Source organism: Neopelma chrysocephalum, unplaced genomic scaffold (assembly GCF_003984885.1).
Source record: "Neopelma chrysocephalum unplaced genomic scaffold, ASM398488v2 Primary Assembly neopelma1_367, whole genome shotgun sequence".
In the NCBI taxonomy this organism is placed as follows: Eukaryota; Metazoa; Chordata; class Aves; order Passeriformes; family Pipridae; genus Neopelma; species Neopelma chrysocephalum.
The window spans coordinates 1,183,026-1,205,517 of record NW_020898031.1 but is presented as its reverse complement, the minus strand read 5'-3'; the positions used below and the strand labels follow the sequence as shown (position 1 = coordinate 1,205,517).

At 48.0% G+C, this 22,492-nt stretch overlaps 2 protein-coding genes across 6 annotated transcripts; one reads left to right on the top strand and one right to left on the bottom strand.

Annotated features, from left to right (window-relative positions):
* The first annotated feature begins 175 nt into the window (after nucleotides 1-175).
* On the top strand, nucleotides 176-13,058 carry PLAT (plasminogen activator, tissue type). Of its 4 annotated transcripts, none has more exons than XM_027706371.1 (15): nucleotides 176-262; nucleotides 1,281-1,564; nucleotides 4,431-4,532; nucleotides 4,663-4,702; nucleotides 5,102-5,233; nucleotides 5,632-5,745; nucleotides 6,106-6,280; nucleotides 6,808-6,899; nucleotides 7,159-7,333; nucleotides 7,592-7,677; nucleotides 8,074-8,269; nucleotides 8,747-8,883; nucleotides 8,978-9,118; nucleotides 10,157-10,305; nucleotides 11,116-13,058. In XM_027706371.1, the coding sequence occupies exons 3-15, from the start codon at nucleotides 4,470-4,472 to the stop codon at nucleotides 11,272-11,274; spliced, it is 1,659 nt and encodes a 552-aa protein (XP_027562172.1). In that variant the 5' UTR covers nucleotides 176-262; nucleotides 1,281-1,564; nucleotides 4,431-4,469; the 3' UTR covers nucleotides 11,275-13,058. The 4 variants fall into 4 exon arrangements, with proteins under 4 accessions (XP_027562172.1, XP_027562173.1, XP_027562171.1 ...); XM_027706372.1 differs by lacking the exon at nucleotides 176-262 and adding an exon at nucleotides 2,239-2,358 and having other exon boundaries at nucleotides 306-1,564; XM_027706370.1 differs by lacking the exon at nucleotides 176-262 and having other exon boundaries at nucleotides 307-1,564.
* Nucleotides 13,059-14,362: 1,304 nt separating this feature from the next.
* Nucleotides 14,363-20,718, bottom strand: AP3M2 (adaptor related protein complex 3 subunit mu 2). 2 transcript variants are annotated; one of them, XM_027706374.1, is made up of 8 exons: nucleotides 20,331-20,718; nucleotides 19,195-19,366; nucleotides 18,549-18,686; nucleotides 17,926-18,011; nucleotides 17,347-17,480; nucleotides 16,634-16,841; nucleotides 15,828-15,972; nucleotides 14,363-15,410 (listed from the first exon to the last, which is right to left on the bottom strand). In XM_027706374.1, the coding sequence occupies exons 1-8, from the start codon at nucleotides 20,601-20,603 to the stop codon at nucleotides 15,310-15,312; spliced, it is 1,257 nt and encodes a 418-aa protein (XP_027562175.1). In that variant the 5' UTR covers nucleotides 20,604-20,718; the 3' UTR covers nucleotides 14,363-15,309. The 2 variants fall into 2 exon arrangements, with proteins under 2 accessions (XP_027562175.1, XP_027562176.1); XM_027706375.1 differs by lacking the exon at nucleotides 20,331-20,718 and adding an exon at nucleotides 19,750-20,221.
* Between the last annotated feature and the right edge of the window lie 1,774 nt (nucleotides 20,719-22,492).

The window sequence follows — 22,492 nt, the reverse complement described above, 5'->3', positions numbered from 1 at the left end:
GAGCGGGGATCGTGAGGGGAGCGGGCGGGCATCGTGAGGGGAGCGGGCATCGTGAGGGGAGCGGGGCTGAGGGGATCGGGGCTGAGGGGAGCGGGGCCGAGGGGAGCGGGCATCGTGAGGGCAAAACATCGCCAGGACCCGCCGGTCCGGGGCGCGCCGTGTGCCTGCGCTCCCCGCCGCTCCCTCCGGCCGTGAGGGGCTCCAGCCGCCAGGGAGGGAAGGTGCGCTCCGAGACCTGCCGGGCACTGCGGGGCCCCTCGGGGTAAGGCGGCCCGCGGGGGTGTCGCGGTGTCACCCTTGGTCACCGACACTGAACGGTGTCATTGCCGAAACCACCCCGAGGCACGGTCAGCTTAGAGCAAAGCCGGCAGATGGTGCTTCAGAGAGCAGACGCTGTTATCGCTGCCTTTCCCAAAATGGGTTAAGCGGTACAAATGGCACAGCGCTCTGGAGACAAGTTGTAGTTGTCCTTAAGCTGTGAAAAGTCAGGAGATGATTTCTGACCTCTTCCCTCCACGGCCATTAGTTTGTTAGCATCTTTAATCTAGAAGTCCAGTAGCAAATGGGTGCTGTTTTTAAAAAGGAAATAAATTAGCCCCTGATCGCTCAGCAGTGTTCAATCATCTTTTTCTCAGCAGCTGGGAGTCCCTTCTGGAAACAGTCAGATGCAGCTCCCCTTGACTCAGATTTATGGCAGTAGTGTTACCACCAGCACTGTGACTCTTGGAGAAATACATGTGATAATCTTGACATAGATTTCCATACAGAGAAGATCTAAACATACAGAGTAGCCAGTGTTCCACTTTTACCATTATGCAAAATAACCATTGCCGTGCTTCCCAAATGAGGACTCCACACTGAAGATGGAGGTCCCTCATAAGAACACCAGTTCTTATGTCTGTGCTCACACCAAATTCTATAGGAACCTGATTGCTGTTGGATCAGTTAGGAATAGTTAGGACACATCCATTACTCTGACAGCTGCATCACTGACTGTTTTCATAACCCAGCCCTAAGATCAGCTCTTAAACCGATAACTCGGATTTGTCTGCCACACTTTGATAGCTGAATACCTCATGGCCACACCCTGGTGAGTAGATCTTCATTTTCTAGGATGGGCAGTAGCAGTGAACATTTAACCCTCTGGGTTAAACAAAGAACATGCTGTTCTTTGTTTCTACCTAAAGTTCCTTAGACGTTTTGTTCATTTAACTCACGAGCTCCCCTGACTGTTTCTTCTCCCATGGCACTGTTCAGGGCATGCTTTGCTCCACATGCAGGTCGGGGTCTCTCTGCCAGACACCTCCACTCGGAGTACAGCAGCTTCCCTGTGTCCTGCACAGGCTCCCTCCCGGCACTGCAGCCACCAGCCCGCCCGGACCATCCCCAGATGCTCGGGAAGGGGTGGGATGTGGACAGCACGGCCCGGGGAGTCTCCACCCCCTCGAGTGGAGCTGTAAGTAGGACAGGAGCTGTTCAGAGAAAGAGCAGAGACACAGAAAACACCAACACAGACTGGTCTGGAAAGGAAATAATCAGAATACAGAAGAGAAAAAGCAAAAAGGTAGGTACTACTTTGTACCTGTTTTAAAGAGTGCGTTTCCTGTTTTCAACATCAGTGGCAAATTCATTAACTACTATTAAATATTATTATTTAATAAATCCCACTGAATCACGGTGATAGTTACCTAACTGAGCTATTGGCTTCCAGCTTTTGAAGGGATTCATAATGTGGGTAAAGCTGCTAACTTAAAGTTGTTTCAAGAATGCTGAAGCTTTCTTGAAAGGACCAACAGCCTCAGGCTCTGACCCATTAAGCAAGGAGGAGTGTCCTGCACAAAGAACATTAGCAGAAGAACTTAAACCAAAGGAAGAGTTATGGACAAATATCTTGATGGTAAGGGGACCCAGAGAACTAGCTGAAAAAGAAGAATTTATCTAATCTCCCTGGGAGGAGATCAGACTGTTCCTCTCACCCCAGGTTCCAAACCCGGATAATGGAGGGACAAAGAGGAGGAGGAGGGTGGGTCATCTTCAGTTCACTCTAATCATGCTCCTCTTTAAATGTGGCCAAAACCACAGGAATACTGAGAATGATTCCCAAAACAAAGTCTGATTTTGAAATATTCATTTCCTCCAATGCTTTCAAAGACTACAGCATCTTACTTTTTTGTCTTTTGTTTTTTTTTTTTTAACTCTTTCCCCCTGAACCAGAGGTCTGTCTGTTATATTTTTAAGGAGAAATAGTACGAGTCTGCTATGCATTGCTCAGCTCAGAAAAGGGATACAAAAGCACTTTCTCCAGAAGGCAGGAAAAGGCAGCAAGGAGCTGCAGTCTGTTGCTTGAACTAAATGAAGGTAACTGTTGATCAGCAAGAAAGCCATTAGCCTTACAGATGCAGAATCAGTGTATTTTGGAAGGGACATGCTGTGTTACTGGGAGGGAGGAGAGCCACTTTTCATTTCTGTACCTGTAGATGTGGCAGTTAGGGACATGGTTTAATGGTGGGTTTGGCAATGTTGGTTTTATGGTTGGACTCAATGATCTTTAAGGTCTTTTCCAACCTAAGTGATTTTGTGATTAGTGACTTTTTGTTCGACCTTGATAAGTTACGTCTCTTTTTTAGGTATTATTCCACATTGGTAAGATAATGCTCACACTCTTACTGCTTAGAAGGGCTGTTATTAATAATAAATTAATAGGTAGGATTGTAAGTATTCCTGCTGCTGATTCTTCAGCAAAGAGAGACAAATTTAGGGTATTGTATATCTTTTGTGTCCTAATGTACTCGAAAGTGTCAAATCAAATCAAAATGTCAGAACATCACATCTCAGTCTGTGACTAATTGCTGTAGTACTTTGGGTCAGAGAGGAGGCACAGGCTGAGATCAGAAGGCACACACTGCTTAGGGGAGTCCTGCCAGAAAGCACACTGCAGGTTTCTGCCTGGAGTCCTGTCAAAGTGGTGTTTTTCAAACGGCCATATGGTTTCAGTTTGATGGGGCTTGCTTATCATCCAGAACATTCCAAAGGACTGGTCTGAGCTGTACCTTTCCCAAAACTGAAAATAAACATCTGGCAACATCTGCTCTCAGTTTTCCAAGCACAGTGGGACAGCAGCCATCAGGGGATGGACAGGCATCCCACACGGAGAGGGGGAGAGGAGCAGGAGACGTGGCAGCACTGTAAGCTGGGACAGCAGAAATGAGGGGAAGAAAGGATGTGGCATCTGATGCAAACTAACTTTGGACAGGCTCTGAACTGCTCTGTACTGCAGTGTAAGCACGTGCTGGGTAAGAACCCACTTGTACAGCCAACTGGATGAGAGAAACTTGACTGTAACCATAAACTTGAGTAAACATTAAACATGCAGATGCTTTTTAAATAGAGACTTTAAAAGATGTTTCCTACTACCCCTGAAAACTATCTGTAGTTTCCTGCTGGTTTCAGACAGCTGGGACTTCCTCCAGGTATCAGTTAGGTCAGCACTGCCACTCTCTTCTCCACAAAAAACCCCAAATTAACCCCCCCAAAACAAACAAACAAACAAACTAAAAATCCCCAAACAACAACAAACCCACAACAACACCAGAACACTCCAAGATTCAAATTTCACTGGTATTGCCTTGTTTTGGGGGCTAACACAAATCCCTGAGAGATGCTCTGAATTACAAGAATTTCATCACCAAGTTGTGACCTAAAGACAAGTCATGGAGTAATTAAGGTTTTTGGAAGATGTTCTTGTGAATCTTTTCCTTTGTTCAGACTGACTTGCAACTTAAGTCTCCTCTTTTTACTGCCTAATGATGAGAAATCACAGCCTAAACTGTCCTGCTGTACTCCTGATCTGCTTCAGAAACTGGACTGTTTGTTCCTTTTGCTTTTTCTTTGAACAAGTCTTAAACAAACAAACAAACACAATGACAAAACCACCAAAACCCCACAAACACACTTTATTAGCCATGAATCACAATTTCTGACTCATCTGTCATACTCCAATTTCACCAGCTGCTATCCAGCTGCCTTCTCTGGCTTTGCATAAACAGAGTCTGAGCTCCTAATTTCTGGGAGTAGTAGTTTTCTCAAATAATTGGGTTAGCTTTCTACATATAATGTAGATGATAAAAAGGTGATAGTGTGGGAGACAGTGCTTGAATACTGTTTCAAATATTTGGAACTGCAGGGCAGTCTTAGAGATTGGGAATTAAATTGTTTGCCTGCTACTCTACCTCACTCCCACCTCTTGGTTTGTATAGGATTTTTGTGCCTCTGGAAGACTAGGACAGCTAGACCAGACAGCTGAGAAGTGAAGGGTTGAAAGTGTGTACAAAGAATTTTCATAATTGAAAACCTTTATTTAAGGTTACGACCTTGAACTCCATTCACTCTGTAAAACCCCTTTGTTCCACATGTTATTTTTGTCTCTGTAGATAACTTGAGATTTGGAGCTGATGTAGAAAACACTCAGAATGGAAGGCAAACTCCCATGTCTCCTCCTGCTGGTGGGAGCAGTCGTGACCACCCAGTGCCAGGTAAGATTTTGGTGCCTCTGGAATGGCTTCCCTGGTTCTCATGACCTCAAGAAGAAGACTGACTCTCTGTAGACACTTGTTCTCTCAGTTATTTTAAGAGAGCAGTTACAGAATTAACCTTTGCTTGCAGGGCTTACTCACACGTGTCAGACGGGGAGCCAGACCCAGAGGTAAGCCAGGAAACCACAACCCTGTGACCTGGAGCGTGAGGAACACGGGAGGTGGAAGCAAATGATGCTGCAGGAGTGGAGCCTGAAAACTGTTTGTCGTGGTTATCTGAATGAGAGAGTCAGAAGGCAAAATCCCAGACCATTAGTACCATCCACAGCTCAGGGAAGTTTTCCCCTCCCACTGCTCTTCTTCAAACAAGGCTGGTCAGTGGTGGAATAGTAACTCCAGCAGCACAGCAATGAGAGGGATGGGACAGCTGTGGTCTGAGAAGGGAAGGGGCAGCCTGTCAGACAGGTGCTCCCTTCACAGATCCTTGTCTCCTGGAAGTGGGAGTCCTCTTGCTCAGCCAGGTCTTTTCCCCCAGTCTCTAAAGGAGGATTTCCTTTCTGTGATTGCAGGTGTTTGCAAGGACAGCTCCTCTGGAGAAGTGTTCCAGCACGGCTGGACCTGGCTGAGGCTGGCAGGGAGCAGGACAGAGTACTGCAGGTGTGACAGTGGGCAGAGGCGCTGCCACACCGTGCCTGTCAGAGGTGAGTGTGACAAGGGAAAAGAGGGAGGAAATGGTGAGGGATGAGAGATTGTCTGTCTAACCACCTGAAAGAACAACACAGGGCTGGAGCTATTGCACAGAAAATTTGGCTTGAAATAGGATAGAAATGAAAATACCAATATCTGCTGGCTCAGGCAGGACTGAGTGGGAGTGGGCAAGGGGCTGGGGAAGTCTCCTGACAGCACATGTGGAGAGAATGGAACAAAGGAAGAATGTCAGCACTACAGAAAGGCTGTAAGCACATGGCAATACCAGGTAGGTAGGGAAAAACAGAACAGGCTAAAGGAGACTAACAGGAAAGGAAAGATGTGTGTACATTGCCAGCTTCTTGCTTCTGTGAAACCTAACAGTATTCCCTGGCTTTTGCTTATTCCACAGCCTGCACTAGAAATAAATGCTACAATGGGGGCCAGTGTTCACAGGCATATTATTCCCCACAGCTCTTCATCTGCCAGTGCCACCAAGGTTTCTCAGGGAAGCAGTGTGAAATAGGTGAGTGAGCACATCAGTTCCTGGGAACACTGATTGGGTTGAGCTGTGCAGTACAGAAGGATCAGGTACCCAGAAGCTCCTGCTGTGTTCTAGGCTCTCTATTAAGTTGCCTCTTTTTATTCTAAAACTAATACTACAAAGAACTTTTAAGGACACCTGGGCTGTTCTCAGCATCTCTTAATAAAAGCCTAAATTTTGTAGCTGAAGACACCTTTGTTTACACTTACAGTCTGCCTGACAAGGCATTTTCACTGACTTACTAGATAAGACATCTGAGAGCCAAGTTTAAACGGAACAGAGACTGGGGAAGCAGGGTTGGGATGTTGTCCTTCCGGTAACATTTTGTTCCCTTTTGTTCAGATACTGAAGCTAAATGCTACAGAGATGCTGGAGTAACATACAGGGGTACATGGAGTGTGACAGAGAGTGGATCTGAATGTTTAAATTGGAATAACAAAGACTTGATGGACTGGACATACCATGGCCAAAGAGCAGATGCAGCTGAGCTGGGATTAGGCAATCACAACTACTGCAGGTGAGGGGCTGATGGACACAGGGCAGAGGAACCAGAGCCTGGAGCAAGGAACAGCTGTTTGCTGGAGTCTGACACCAAGCAGGTGCAGATATGGCCCAGCACATGAGCAGCAGTTGCAGCTTCTGGAGGCATATCTGAACTTCAGGTCTATCTAGACTGGATGTTTATGACAGACTAAAAGATGCAGATATCTCTCATCCCACAGTCTTTCCCTTGTCCCTTCTCAGTGCCTAAAACTCCATTTGTGATTCAGTTTCCTGCAGTTCCAGATCCCAGTCAAAACTGTAAAAATATCGTGCTTTGTGCACATGAACTCAACTGCACAAACATGCTGTCCACCCCTGCCAGCTGCTGGCCATCTCCTCTTCACCTCCATGTACTCCACAGTTAAAACAGGAATCCAGACACCTCTGGTGGGTCAGTCCATGTCTTCACTGCAGAGCAGGATGAAGCTACCAAAGTGGATGGCAGCCATGGGACTACTGACAACAGCTGTGTAACAATGCATAATATCATAACTCTTTCAGAAACCCAGATGAGGACTCCAGACCGTGGTGCTATATCTATAAAGAGGGAAGGTACACCTGGGAGCACTGCAGTGTGCCCTCCTGTTCCAAAGGTACGGGCAGGGGGACAGGGAAGGGACTTTGCAGTTTCCATTATTCACTCCATGTGTAAGGGTTCGCTGTGGACTCGTGCTGTTTCTGTAGCCTGAAAAGTTGAGACTCTCACGTTAAATTATATGTAAGCTTTTAATGTGTATGACACCAAGAGACTGAGATATGTCTGGTTAACAGAGAGATGCCTTGACAGAAATCCCACTTTGGAACAACTGATGGGTTCCATCCATGGGTTAATGTGCAGCTTTCTTGTTGAAGTTTCAAGCACCAGCTGCAGATCTGGGCGAGGCACAGATTACCGAGGCAGCCACAGTGTTACCAGTTCTGGAGCTACCTGTTTGAAGTGGAATTCTGGGATCCTGTTCAACAGGCGATTTACTGCTTGGAGAGGAGACGCTTCCCAGCTGGGCCTTGGCAGTCACAATTTCTGCAGGTATGTGTCGGGTGTAGAAAGCACAGGAAATACATTCCTGCTGGGAATGAAGCTCACTTGCAATAGTAATTTTGTTCTGCCTGACCTGTCTCTGCTTCTCTAACATCAGACTCCATAAATGCAAATTCCATGTGCCCTCAGGGCTCTCTAGAAAAATCAAAAAGAATACACTGGGGTTGCAGTCTGCCACCTTTAGGTCTCCACAAACCCCCTGCAGATCTGATAATACAAAGAGCTCTTCTCTTTCCTGTGCTGCAGGAATCCTGACAATGACAGCAAGCCCTGGTGCCATGTCCTGAAGGGAAGTCAGCTCACATGGGAGTACTGCAATGTGCCTACTTGCTGTAAGGATACTAGCACTGCTGATTCTTCTCTGTCTTTGAGGCACTACAGTCCTGCATGCCATCTCTATTCAACTCAAGCCTCTTACAGTAAAATAAGAGCTGGAGGGAAAAAAAAAAGCTTTTGGAGTAGAAAGGGATTCTGTAGCTCCACTCTCAGAGCAGTGCCTTTCCCTCTGCCAGAAGGGAAGACTGCAGAAATGGAGGACAGGAAAGGCAGGGTTTCCTTACTGTATTTTTCAAATCCGAATACAAGTTTCCAAGGAAACAGGAGTGAGTCAGATACTAAACAGTTCGCAGCAGGCTGCCTCAACACGCACCGGTGACTAACAGGCTCTGAACCCGGACTCAGAGCCCGAGTGCCGGCACCAACAGCCCGTTCTGCTCTGTCATCCCCAGCCCGGTGTGGCGAGCGGCAGCGCCGGGCCCGCCAGTTCCGCCTCCGAGGGGGCTCCTCTGCCGACATCGCGGCTCACCCCTGGCAGGCTGCGATCTTCGTCACCTACCGCCGGCTGCCCGGGGAGCACTTCCTCTGCGGGGGCACCCTCATCAGCTCCTGCTGGGTGCTCTCGGCTGCTCACTGCTTTCAGGAACGGTAAGTTGAGGATTCGGCGCTGTCTGGGGGAAAAAAAATAATCTGGAAAATGGAAGCGTCCAGTACGGCCTTGGAAAAAAGCCTCTTTATCCCAGTAAGCCAGTCTGCACTAAAGATTACAGTTAATTGTGCTGAGCATTACAGAGAGGCATTTATTGTGCAAACTAGCAGCATGGCACCAAGGTACCACAGCAGAATATCAAATAGCAGAAGAACAAAGTTGTCAATACACATGCAGAGCCATCTGAAACTTGAGAACAGCAAGGGGCTGGCAGAGGAGCTTTGCCAGAGGAGCTTTGCCGTGATGGCTGTAAGGAAATAGCACAAAAATGAAGCCAAATAGGTCACTTGAGGTCAAGCTGCCTGGGTAACAGAGTAGTAATAGTGCTAAAATGAGAAAAGCAGAAGTTCCAACACATCTTGAAGGGAAGGGTCCCCTCTAGTTAACACAAGAACAGAGACTCTCTTGTTCTCCAGCTTTAGCACAAATCAGCTGAGGATTGTGCTGGGTAGGACCTCCCGAGCCACTCCCGAGGAAAATGAACAAAAGTTTCGAGTGAAGAACTACATTGTCCATCAGAGATTTGACTCAGAAAATTTCAACAATGATATTGGTAAGAACTTTTCTGACCTTGTGGCTGAAAAGCTCACGGTTGGCTCAAGTTTAACAGTGGTTAATGAAGTGGGGATTGTTTTCTCCCTCCTCAGCTCTGCTGCAGCTGAGCTCAGATGCAGGAGCCTGTGCTGTTGAGACAGACGCTGTGAGAGCTGCCTGCCTCCCCACACCAGGGCTGCAGCTGCCTGACTGGACCGAGTGTGAGATCTCTGGCTATGGCAAAGATGAGGAATGTGAGTAGAAGATAGTCTGTCCAAAGCTTGAGTCCCCTGCCATCAAAGAATGCAAGCCTTTAGCCTTACTGAATGTCTGATGTGTATATTGGCTTATATGAACACCACAAAATGGATGTATAAGTAGGAGTCACTCAAAAGGAAGTTCTGCTGTCAGTTTTTTCATTCATCTGAGTTCTGTCAGCTGTATGGACCAGTAGAGTCTTCCTTGATACTCTCCACAGTACAAACCCAAAAACCTGGCACGATGGATAGGGTAGGAAAGACAGCAGGTTTGCAGTCCCAGCTGCCACATTTCTGCTGCACTCAGTACATTTAGATATTGTGGTTTGGACAGAAATCCCTTCCTGTCAAGGTTTCATGTACCATACAGTTGCAGATTTTTAAAGTGCTTTACAGGCTTGTCCTCAGCATTGTTTACAGGGAGTACAGGATAAACTCTTTGAGAGGGCAGGATGCTGCAACTGTAACTCAGAACTAGACTGAATAACAACAATCTTGCCAACTTTCAATTTTGTGCAATTGCAGCTGCACATAAACCCAATATCCAAACCAACCAACCAACCAAATCTCTTCCATTCCAATGTAAGTGTAAATTCCTATCCAGTTACTCAATATTGTGTATGACAAGGCATCAGATTTTTGTTAGTGCAAGTCTAATATTAAAAAGTTAGGACCCTGTTTCATACAGTTTAGGCATTTTTGTAGGCACTTCCTGTGACTTCATTTCGATTGATGTAACTGTGCAAAGATGACTTATCCACCCAGCAGCCTTTAATTTGGAGCCTAGAAAAACCTTTCACTTGCTAAAGCTTGCTGAAGAAACAATATTCTCTCTCAGTCAGATTTAAGCTGCTCTCACTGGCCAAGTGGAACACCCAAGATATAGAAAAGACCCTTTGGCAGGGAAATATTAATTTAGCTACTGAGCTACTTCTGTTTATGTTCCTCTGAACTGCAGAAACTGAACTGCAATGTTTTTAAAATGTACATATGCATACACAGATGTATATAAGTGTCCTGTGGTTTCCCTGGCAGTCTCTCCGTTCTACTCGGAGCAGCTGAAGGAGGGGCAGGTCCGGCTGTTCCCGGCCAACCGCTGCACAGCCCAGCTCCTGGACAACCGCACGGTCACCGACAACATGCTGTGTGCAGGGGACACCAGGAACCTGGATGATGCCTGCAAGGTAAACCCAGCTCTGCTCCTCTTCTCCTGCCCTGCTCCCCTTCTTTTCTCTGCCCCTGGTAGTCTGAGCCAACCAAACAAAAAGCTTCAGAAAATAGTTTAAAGGAGTTGTGCATCTGCCTACGTGGCAGTTCCAGTAGACTTTTGTTGAACAGAACAGAACAGAACTGCTGGCTCCTCTTTCTTTTTCCTTCCCTTGCCCCTCGTAGATGGGAAGGCAGGGCACACTCAGCCAATCAAACCAGAACAACACAGGCTGAAAATCCCAAATACAGGAAATTCCACAAAACTGAACAGGAAAATCCACCCCAGCATTTCCTAATATTTTCTGTTATGTGAGCATGCAAAACACTCAGCAGGAGGTCCTGGAGGAGGAAGGGGGTGCCTCTCTACTGAAAAGCAGAGAAAAGAAAAATAAAGACTGAAAGATGGTGGAGAAGGAGCAGCTATGACATGAGGAAAAAGGAGGGGATGCATTCACTCCACATCCTTTCTGCTTGAACAGCTCTTTAATAATTTTGCTTTACTGTTACACACAACCTTCCTCTTTTGCTTCTTATCAACATCTCACCTACATTTCAGAAATGAGCATCATACAAAGTGAGACACTTTAGTCTTACATCTCTTTTGCATCTTCCCCACGAGGAGCATTGAGGGAATCTGGAACACGAGAGTGATTTCTGTCACAGTGCTGTTACTGAGAGCACAGGGCATTTCTGCAAACACTAGTGCACCTCTAAAGACAGTGGGAGCGACACAAAACCAAACAAACAGGAAAGGAAATTGTTCCTAATCTGCTGCTTCTCTGCAGGGTGACTCTGGAGGGCCCCTGGTGTGCCCGAAGGACGGGCGGATGGTGCTGGTGGGGATCATCAGCTGGGGGATTGGCTGTGGCCGCAAGGACATCCCTGGGGTTTACACAAATGTGAGTCGTTACCTGGGCTGGATTCAGGACACCATGAAACCCTGAGAAAGAACCATGAACTCTTTGCAGTCTTGTGGCCATGTCCTCACAACTTCCCTCTGGTGCCTTAAGGACTTCAAGGGCTTCCTGTTTGTCCACAGGCTCGTGACTTTAACGGGAAGACAAACTGCAGTGTGTGAGAAGGGGACGTTCCCAAATCACCCTCCTTTCCTTACTACAGGTTATCAGAAACTAATCCTCCTCTGCCCCCAACATCCCCAAGCTTTCCACTTGCATCAAATCACATGAGTACAATTTAAAATTAGTTTTGGGCCAAAAGAACAAACCAAGAGAGAACATCATGCATCCCTGAAGCAGATATGTTGTTTTGGAAATGGGTGTAAACTGAAGGCAAAGAGGACAGATCTAATTTCCTGAAAACTTCATTTCCCTCCTTACTTGGCTGTAAAATTGGAAGACATTCCAGTCAGACTTAAGCTCTGTCCTTACAACATTTGACTTGGGTAATTTAAGCTGGTTTCAGCTTGACTCCATAGAAAGAACAAAGCTGTAGGCATGAGCTGCTTATTTCCAGATCAATATACTACTTGCTTTTTCAGTTTGGGACTGATTAATTAACCAAGTCTGAGCTTAAACTCTCTGAGCAAATCCAGGGTGACATGCTTGTTAGGACATTCTATTCTCCCACTTGCTTTTCCTCCTGGTAAAGGAATAGGTAAAGGTATTAACATCAGCCTGATCTGCCACAGGATCAGTGCATACTTTTTGACTATTAAATTTTTATGCATTATCATCTGATATGAAAGCAAAAGCTCTCTTTTCAGTGCAGTGGGGCAGAACAAAGGACAAGTGTAATGGCAGCAGTTTTAAGTGCCTGCTAGATTTATATCCACAAGTAAAAGGCCAAATCACATGTCACAAGGCTGCCTTTGTCCTTTCACAGCAGCCAGGGCAGGTACAACCAATCCCCAGGAACCAGCCCTCAGTAATCAGCTTTGCTGCCCTGCACTGCAGCTGCCATGTGACACTGAGTGGCATCTGTGCACACCCGAGGAGTGAAGCCTCTTTGAAAGCTTCTCCTTTGTCCAACTGCTTTATAAAGAGAGAGCAGGTGTAACTACTGTTTTACAAAAGGAAAACGTTATACTGAGGGAACAAAAGGAGTTTTAGCTTTGGTAGCCAGAACACCAGTCTGCTGTACTTGGGAAACTCAAAACATTGTAACTCCAAATGTTTCCTCTCTCAGCTTTAAGGAGCTCTCTGAGAACAGACCAGCACAGCATCCAGTCAAATACAGAACCTCACTGTAAGCACAGAGGAGAGATGTGGGGAGGATGGTAAAAGGGGGGTTGTAAATGGCAGCTTTACAAACGGTCTGTGATCTTCCAGCTCCCAGCTTAGAAAATGCCCTCAGAGGGATGATCTCTAATGCCCTCAGAGCAATGGTGGTGTAAGTCCAGTCAGTTCTACAACAGTGGACTGGGAAAAAAACCCCCAAGATGTTTTTTAATGAAGAGTCACAGTTCAGGGTTTTGGTGTAAATTTTCTTTTTATTGTTGATATTTTCATTTTATTAAATATTAATGTTGAGAAAAATACAAATTAATTTCCATTCATCTCCCCTACACCCATTTCCAAGTGCTCTTGTGCCTCTTCCCAAGCCTGCCAAATACCTGCAGCCTGTAAAACAGCCAAAACTGTTCCACTGAGTAACACAAGTAAGTGTCCTCAGGAACACTTCTGTTTTGCAATTCAAACAGTCCATTAAATACATTATTTGAACTCAATGTGACCTAACAGCCACCAATAAAACGTTTCCATCTTTACAATATCAACTTTTCCACTTCTTATCCTGCTTTTATCCCTGCTTGTCCTCTGCCAGGACACAGCAGCACCATCTTTAGACAAGGTCTAAGAATAGCCACTGCCATCTGCTTGCTTGCCTTCCTCTGCCTTTGCAGTTGCTATTGTCATATTCAAGGTCTTTGAGAACCCAGGTCAGCATCAGCATTTGTGGTGCCTGAGGTCCACAGCTACACCTCATGTTTCCTCCCCAAAAGTCCTTCTGTCAACCAGCTCATGTCATGAATGTTGTTCCCCAGTTCTGCCCTGTTTCTTCTTTCACCCCACAGGACCCTGCAGCCACCTCAGACTGATACAGAAACTGGCTCAAGGGCCAGGTGCCTTTATGTACTTAATAAACCTTGAGTAACATGAATCCCTTCAGCAGGGCAGAAAAGATCGTTTAAAAAACAAAGCTACAGAGCCAGAGGACAGGATCAGCACTTGAGGAGCAGGAAGGTCATGAGGTATTTCATTGTCTTCATAACCAAAGCACTACCCTGAGCCTGCTCCCCTGCCCAGTACACAGAAATGGTTCAGCAGCACTCCTAAAGACATTTTCACTGAGGTTCCAGGAAATGCTCAGCACTCCTTTTGGGAAACACTAAGGAAAATTACCAAGAAAGTAATGAATTTTAGCTTGTCAGACAGTGACTTAGTCCCTGGCTTACAATCCCAGCTGCATAAAGACATTTATCTCCCTAGGGCACCCACTACTCACAGTCCAATTGGCATAGTTTACCTTCCTCCTCAAATACCAACCATATTTCTGGTAAAGCCTGCAGAAACCACACTGAAATGACACAGATGACATGTAAAAATTAATTTTATTGATGCCCTCGTCGAAGGTTTCATTTGCACTGAACATGCTCAGCAGGAATGTCACCTCAGCAGATGCCACCTGCTCTGGCATTCCCCTGGAACCTGCAGCTCCACAGGCAAGGTGCCACTCACCCACTGCAGGTGCCCATCACACCCCCCATGGGTGCCACCCTTCCTTTAGGGGCTGTCCCTGTTTGCTCCCACAGGGAAAACCCCCTGGCATGTGGGGGCCAGAGAGCCTGTTCCAGACACCACCACCACTGCAGGGGCCTCTCATCTCCTGCTGCACACAGGGAGGTACCACAGCCTGGGGTGGGCACGTGGAGCAACAGCTCCTGCACAGGAGATGGTCCCAGTGAGCAACCCCTGAATCCACAGCACCTGACTGGGACAGGAACTGGAATGAGGTAGGACAGGCAGGAACACTACGAAGGTACCAGGTCACAATTATGTCAAAGAAGGACATCAGTGAGCAGGAGAACAGCCAGAATTGCCTTCATCTGCAATAGGCAAGCAGTGGCAGAGAGAGGTTCCACCAAGTTATAGGACAGTGATTATCTTCATTTACTCAAGGCTGCAATTTCCATCAGTGCTGTGTCCTCACAAAATTTCCCCTCCCTGTCTCGTCCGATTCCCCAAAGCAGCTGGGAGAATTCCTACCTTCAAATACTGATAAAATAACCAGAGAAGCAGAATGACACAGATGCCACCACACACCAGTTACAGGATTTGAATGCATTTCAAGCCTGTGTTCAGAGATTTAAGATACTTAACGACCAAGATGGCTTAGGAAGTATCCAGAAGAAGCATCCACTTCTTCCCTTCCTCCCTCTGTGGCACCATCCCCAATCTCAGGCTTCTCAACCAGCTATCCTGGGTGGAACAATCCACCCTTCCACTTTCTCCAGCCCCTCTGAGGCAGAAAGGCAAGATGATTTCCCTGCTGCCAAGAACAGCTCTGCATCCTGACACACAGTGAGGGAGAAGGGCAGGTGCTGATCCTCACACTGGAGCTGAAGTTTGTGGAAATTCAACTTCGGATCATCTACAAAGGGATAAAAGCCAACCAAAATACAAGGAAGAGGAGATACAAAAGGCAATAAATACCTGGAATTTCCTCTAAGACAGCAAAATGAAGGTGATAGAAGCTTAAACAGCTGACTCACTAATCCCAAGGGACCCAAACACTTCTCCCATCCGCTATTATTCCAAAGACTTCAGGACTCAGCTAGAGATGAGGTGGTTTCAGGCCAACCTTACTTTCCCCTGCTTTCCAGCAGTCTGAGCACTTGCTTTCCTGCTCATGCTACTACAGGCAAGGGAGCAACCCTAAACAGATGGATGGGGAAAGAGGCTGCACCCAGCAGCCAGGGACAGGGGAGAAGGAGAAGGGCTCTTCCTCGCTGCCAGGATCCTCTAGGTCCGGACCTGGAACTTGCCAGCCTTAGTCATGTATTTGATCCCCTTGAATGGCTTGTACTTCTCCCCATACATGTCCAAGCGATTCACCTTCAGTCCTAAGGGCAAACAAACACAGCATGAGTGATGCTGCCACAAACAAAGCAGACAGGCCTTCCAGAGAGGGACAGAAGATCCCACTAGAGGGGCAGAAAGCACAGGGGAAGTTTTAGCAAGCACTGAACAGAACAGAGAAAAGCTGACAACTGCCTAATGTCAGAATCATTCTTTACAAACACATCCATACCCTAAAATTCTTTATAGCTCTGTAAGCACCAAATGCAAGAAAATGTAGGTAAATTGCTTCACAGAGCAGCAGAGAGAACAAATCCATGTATCTGCAGTCAAAGCAGACAATTCTTTGCTTGTTTCAGGTAGAATGTACTGTAGAAGGCCTGCAAAGCTACTTCAGCTCCCTGCAGAATGGGCACTGGCACAGAGAGAACATTCCCCTCCTTTACCTGACAGCCACTTACCAGATATAGCCAGCTGCTGGATTTTAAACTGCAGGTTAATGGTGGGGTTTTCATCTGGTTTCGATGTCCCAGCCTGCAGGCTCACACTGCCCTTCAGGCTTGGCAGTTTCTGGGGGTTTATTTTCCCCACATCCCACGACAGTAACTGAAAAGAACAGAAAATTCAGCAGTGAAACAGAAATGCTGTAACACTCTCTAAAGAAGAGTCCCCTTCCAGTGACAGCTTTTAGTGTTTCTTTGTGAAAAATGTCTTCTTAGTACCTCACCTTTCACACTGGACAGACACACATTGGACAGACACAGGCTTAAGGAGCAAATACCTCCCAAAAGCCTTCCACGAATGATATTTCCACTACTTGTGCTAAAGGCCCCATGGACAAGCCCATCAGATTTAAATTTAAATTAACTCAAACAACAAAAACAGAACACCCCAAACCAAGTCAAAACCCACCAAAACCCTCAGTGCTTGCCAAGGACCAAGTCTAATGTGCAGCACCAGGCATGACAACTAGATATGCAGAAGTTTGTGAGGCATCCACAGACCCATCACACAACACCAGGGCTGGCATTTGCTTCACACACCAAGTAACCAGCACTACAATCCACTCAGACACCCAGCTATTTGTTGTGGGGACTGAGGAAACTTCTAGTATGCAATTGTTCAGAAAAAGAAAAGATAGCACCCCATCCCAAAAAAAGATCCTGCCTTCAGCAAAGCTGTGGTCCTGGAAATGCCAGGAGCAGCTCAACTGCATTTTCTTCAAAATTAAAAAAAAATAGTATCTAATTTCTACCTTTGCTCTCACCTTTGTAACGGGGTCAAAGACATGTGTTCCCTGAGAGGGTGTCAGGGTCATATTTAACACACTCTTTGGCATCTGGCTGGTGACCATCACTCCCTCCACAGTCTTGCCCATGGTCTGCTTGGGCCCCACGGTGATCTCGAAGCGCCCCAGGGAGCTGCTGTCCCGGAAACTGATGTTGTGCTTCACGTAGACGGGAATTGCCACCAGACTGGAACAGAGACAGACACACAAAGTCGTTGTGCATCTCCTGCCTTCGTATTTGCTTTTCCCAATGCACTGAGAACATTGGGAACCAACCTCCTTAACAGAGAAGGAAATCCTCCACCCGTCTGCTTGATCTAAGGGCAAAGTTGGAATCCCATTCTCAAGTCTTAATTACAATTCTTTTCACCTGGTTTTATTCTAAAATTTTTTTATAAGCACGGGAAATCAACAGCTTGATTACTGCCCACTGCCCAACTCTTTCCCTCTCTAGTTTGTTTATCTGCTACCAGTCTTTGAAAAATGCTGGCTGACCAAAAAGAAATTACAGAATTACTGCTCCAAACAAGGAGAAAATGTATTTTGAAAAAGGAAAAATGCAAGTTATCGTGCCCCTCTACTTCATTTGGCACAACACACCACCTGATCTTTAAAAGTTCCCTTTTTTTCATCCTCTCCCTGGCCAGAAAGATCCAAATTTCATAACTCACAGCACTACATTCATCACCTACTTCTGAGCACTGACATGGTAGGAGAGCAGGCGAAAATTCCCATCAGGTGGGATGAAGGAGAGGATCCTTTCCGACTCCCAGCGCTTGAACCGCACGCAGGGGTGGAAGCTGACGTCGTCCAGCAGCCGAGGGTTCTGCAGCAAAGACACAGCATGAGGGTTGGGAGGGCTGTGCCCCCTCAAAGGACCTCCTCTGCTTCTCCATCTCCTGCCCCTGAAGGGCCTTTCTCAGGGTATTTTTTATCCTATTTTAGAAAATTTAGTCACGTTGAATAATTGCATTGATACATACTCATGAAGAAGATGGCCCTTCATATCTGCCTAAAGCACCACTAAAGACTCAAAAGCTTAGTCACAGCCCACACAAACAGTGCTTTTAAACAAAGAACCTGAAAATAAAATTTCTAGGCTCAAAGTTACTGAAGTTCACTATGAGTTCCCATCGTCATTTCTTTCTCTTTATGTTTGGCATAACCAGAGTCTGATGTGCTGCAATCTGTCAGTGTAAGACAGATCTTAGCAGGGGGGCTGGGAAATGCTTTTCAAATTACTTCAGTAAAAACACATCCTTGAGCTTTACCATAAAGGAGAGGGTAAGGTCTGGCATCCCAGTCAGCTTGACACAAGCATCAATCACCCCCTGGATTTCAGCAGTAATTGTGGAACCTGCAACAATAAAGCAAACAGGTGGTTATGTGAACCTGGTCAAAAAAATCCCAAAGTGGAAAAACCCTCAGTGGGGAGGAAGGAAATCTATTATCTTTATGAAATGTCATGGTTCATTATGTTGCCTGCTCAACATTTTTCTCATTCCCAATGACTTCTCTAGAAGATGCAAACAATTAAGAACAACAGACACCAGCAATGTCCATTTTAAGGGCCAAAGACCATTAAATCTAACAAGACTCCCAAATCTAACAAGACTAAGATGCACAAATACTAAAGAGAAAGAATATTTGCTCATCTTCTATTTTCCCAATATAAAATTGCTTATGAGACCTCAAGAACAAGGACAAGTGAAAATCGTGGTACCTCTGTGAAATTTTTGACTGAGCAGCACGTACAGGATGGCAACAACCCAGAGTAAAACAGAAACAGAGCTTCCCACACTTGGAGGAAGGTGATCCTCTTCGAAAACCCAACTCTCTCTTCAGGTACTATCAGGCCCAGTCACCCTGTGTCAGCCAGGAGCAGCTCCCGTACCTGATTTGTCGATGATGGCATCGATCTCCTCAATCACATCAAAATAGGCCTCGTTGTTGGTGTATTTTACACCAGTCCGTCTCCAGGGCACCACTGAGAGCTGCCCAGTGGGAAGCTGGTCACCCACATTAGTGCTTCCTGGAAAAAGAAAGGCAACCACAACCAGCCCAGACGTCAGACAGTGCTCCAGAACAAGCCCCCGACTTACAGAACTTAATTGTAATTAACCCCTGAGCACCTCTGTTTCTTTGTAGGGGGGTAATTATCTTGGAGACTCACTGTATTCCAGAGTTTACATCTCTCTTACACCCAGCTCTAAAACACACCATGGGCACAAGCAAGTGTTAACACGTGGGGATGTGTGAACCCACAGCTCACTGACATCCTGCAAGTCAGGGCACGGCTGGGACTGGAGGTGTAATCTGGCTGCTGCAGTTCAAAAAACCAAACCAACCCAAAACCAAACAAAAACCCAAAGTGCAGCTGGTGCTGAAATTGGAAGGAACCCCAAGCACAGCAGGAACACAGCTGTGCTGCAGTTTAGAATGGCAGGGAACATAAACTTCCCTCACCCATGTCCTGATTTACTTCTGCAGGAATATTGCACATGGACTTCCCAGCTTATCTGTGTTTTGATTCCCTGTACCTGTGATGGTGTTGACGACTGTCCGCAGGATAGTAGGAGGTTTTATCAGTTCCTTAAGAATATTAGACTCTGTTGCCAATGGAAAGCCATTGTCCAGCATCTCCTCCAGCACCTCATAAACCACCACAACGTTGTCCTTGATTATCAGCTCTGAACACACGCCAAAATAATCCTGTGCAAAAGAAATAATTAATCAACAACTGCTGAAAGAGAATCTTCCTGATCATTCAGTCCTGTGTCCCCCCCAGGAATAAATCCAGCTTCTTCTTTCAGGAGGGAGCACAAACACACAGCTGAGCTGCTGGTTAGTTACAGCAGTTTAGGAGACCAGACATTCTGCACAAAGCATGAGTAACAGAGAGTGTGACAGCAGAGAACTGTCCTGCACTACAAGCACTATTTCTTTTTCAGACATATCAGATTTTAATAAACGGCCAGGCCAGTGAAGACACACATCTTGTACCCCAAGAAAAAACAAAGCCTAAAGGTCTGACAGGATCCCTTTTTGGCCTGAACAGCCAATCCACAGTGAAGCAGAACTCAGAATACACTCACATTTCGATTGGCATCTGGAAGGAAGAGCTCACATGACACTTGTTTGACCAAGCACCACATTTCCTGTGTTCTGTCAGGATGCTGGTCACAAGACATCTCAAATCTGGGGAACACAACCCTGTTGTTGGCAGGCAGAAGGACAGACATCTGCACCATTTTCTTACATGGACCATGTCCACCAGAGCCCAGAGGGAACAGGGCTGCTCCGGGGCAGCCCCTACGAACCCACTATTTAGGAGGATTCCAAGAAGCATCCCCAGCTGTGAGCACAGGGGCTGGGTGTCACTAACCGACTAAAGCACGTCAAAAAGCTCCCTGTGAGAACAAGGTCAGCTTGGCCTTAGTTCCAGCTGCCAGAGCAGAAACACCGACTGCTGAAAGCTCCTTCCCCTGAGCGCGGGTGGGTCCCGGATCCACCGTAATTCCAGGCAGTAAATCCCCAACCACCGCAAGCCCTTGTCTGTCCCCTCGCCCCTGCAGGATGAGAGCGAAGTGAGGGGCGAACAGAGCGAACCCCGGTGCGGCACAGGAGGCTCTGCCCGCCCGGCCCGCGGCACCCGCGGCACCCGAGGCACCCGCACCTGGAACGTGTCCACGACGCGGTGCAGGAACTCGATGACGAAGAGCGGCGGCACCTCGCTCTGGATGACGGCCACGAAGAAGATCTTGTGGCGGTACACGCTGAGCAGGTAGTGGTGCGGCGTGGGGATCACGGGCGGCACGTTCTCCGCCTCCGAGGCCCGCTCCTGCGCCTCGAAGAAATAGTCACAGACCGAGCGGCTCACCACGCTCTTCCAGTGCTTCTCCAGGAAGATGTCCCCGGCGGCGTTGATCAGGAACAGGCTGTGGATCATGGCTGAGCCGGGCTGGGGGGCGCTGGGACTGGGGCTGGGCTGAGCCGGGCGGGGATGGGGGCGGTGGGGCTGGGGCTGGGGCTGGGCCGGGCCGAGCTGATCTGAGCTGATCCGATCCGATCCGATCTGATCCGATCCGAGCTCTCCCGGGCCGGGCTCGGCTGGGCCGGAGCGAGTCCCCCGCGCGCGCTCCCGGCACAGGCCCCGCCCCCCGGCGCGCGGACAGGCACGCGCCGGGCTCTGTGGGCGGGGCCGGCAGCGAGCGCCGCTATTGGCCGACGGGAGGCGCGCGCCCGGTGACGCACGGGGAGGTGCGCGCGCGCCGCAGCCCCCCCAGCGCGGCGGCGGGAGCGGGAGCGCGCCCGGGGCTCGTGTCCGGGGCACGTCTCCCTGTCCCGGGGCACATTTCCCTGTCCCGGTTCCCCTGTCCCTGTCCCGTGCCCGCCCCTCTCCCCGCTCGGCCGGCAGGGAGCCCTCAGGGGGCCCTGTTCCGGAGCGGAGCTTGGGGATGTTCCAGAGCAGAAGTCAGGGATGTTCCAGATGAAACCTCAGGGATGTTCCAGAGCAGAAATCAGGGATGTTCCAGAGGAGAAATCAGAGATGTTCCAGAGGAGAAATCAGGGATGTTCCAGATGAGAAATCAGGGATGTTCCAGAGCAGAAATCAGGGATGTTCCAGAGCAGAACTCAGGGATGTTCCAGATGAGATCTCAGGGATGTTCCAGATGAGATCTCAGGGATGTTCCAGAGCAGAACTCGGGGATGTTCCAGAGCAGAACTCAGGGACAGTCTGTGAGATGTGGGAGTGACCCGGCCTTGCGGTGAGGAGCAGCCGGGGGACTGATCTCCACTGTATTATTTTGCTGGTCTGTTCAGCACGGAGGAATAACACCCCTGACATCACGACCCAGCTGGCACGAAAGTGACAGTTGTGCAAAATTTACCTGAACTCTGCCAAGTGATTCCTTTGCGCAATTAGAACAGATGTTTCATGTTCACAGAGCCGATCTCTGGACTTCTGAGTCATGCAGATGCCATTACAAATGATTTCCCTCCTACACTGTTGGGAACAAACAGAGAACTGACAGGAAAGCAGCCCTTTGTACCCTGTGGAAGCAGCTGTCTGAGCACACAGCCCTCGTCACAGGGGAAAGGAGGTCACAGGTCCCTCACTGCTCCAGGGGCAGGTTTACTTTTAACACAAAGACATTGTAAAGATTATCAAATCAGTCCATGAGGCTCTTGGAGACTGTATTAATGGGAGTCAGAGAGATACCACAGACAGAACACAGTTGAACTGACAACAACGTAAAGCCTTTATACATTTGCTTCTCCATGAAACACGAACCTTTCTGGTTTTAACCTGGACCTTAAAATCAACAGTCACGGGCACAGTAAGGAGAGCCCGCTCTCCGAGCTAAATGGTACCGTTATTTCAGAGTTCATCGCTTCGGGACCTTTAAAAGCCCAGACTCGCGGTTCCCAGCGCGAGCTTCACTAGGACTAAGAGAGGGATTTCCTGCTCTCCAGGATACGGGCATCCATCGAGCGCCAGCCGGGCCCCGAGCCCTCCGCGGCCCCGCCCGTTCCCTCGCTGGGTCCCGGGTCCCTCAGTCGCTCCCGGGTCCCTCAGTCGGTTCCCTCAGTCGGTTCCCTCACTCCATCCCGGTGCCCTCAGTCGGTCCCGATTCCCTCAGTCCATCCCGGTGCCCTCAGTCCATCCCCGTTCTCTCACTCGATCCCGGTTCCCTCAGTCCATCCCGGTTCCCTCAGTCGCTCCCGGTTCTCTCACTCGATCCCGGTTCTCTGATTCCATCCCGGTTCCCTCAGTCGGTCCCGATTCCCTCAGTCGCTCCCGGTTCCCTCAGTCCATCCCGGTTCTCTCACTCG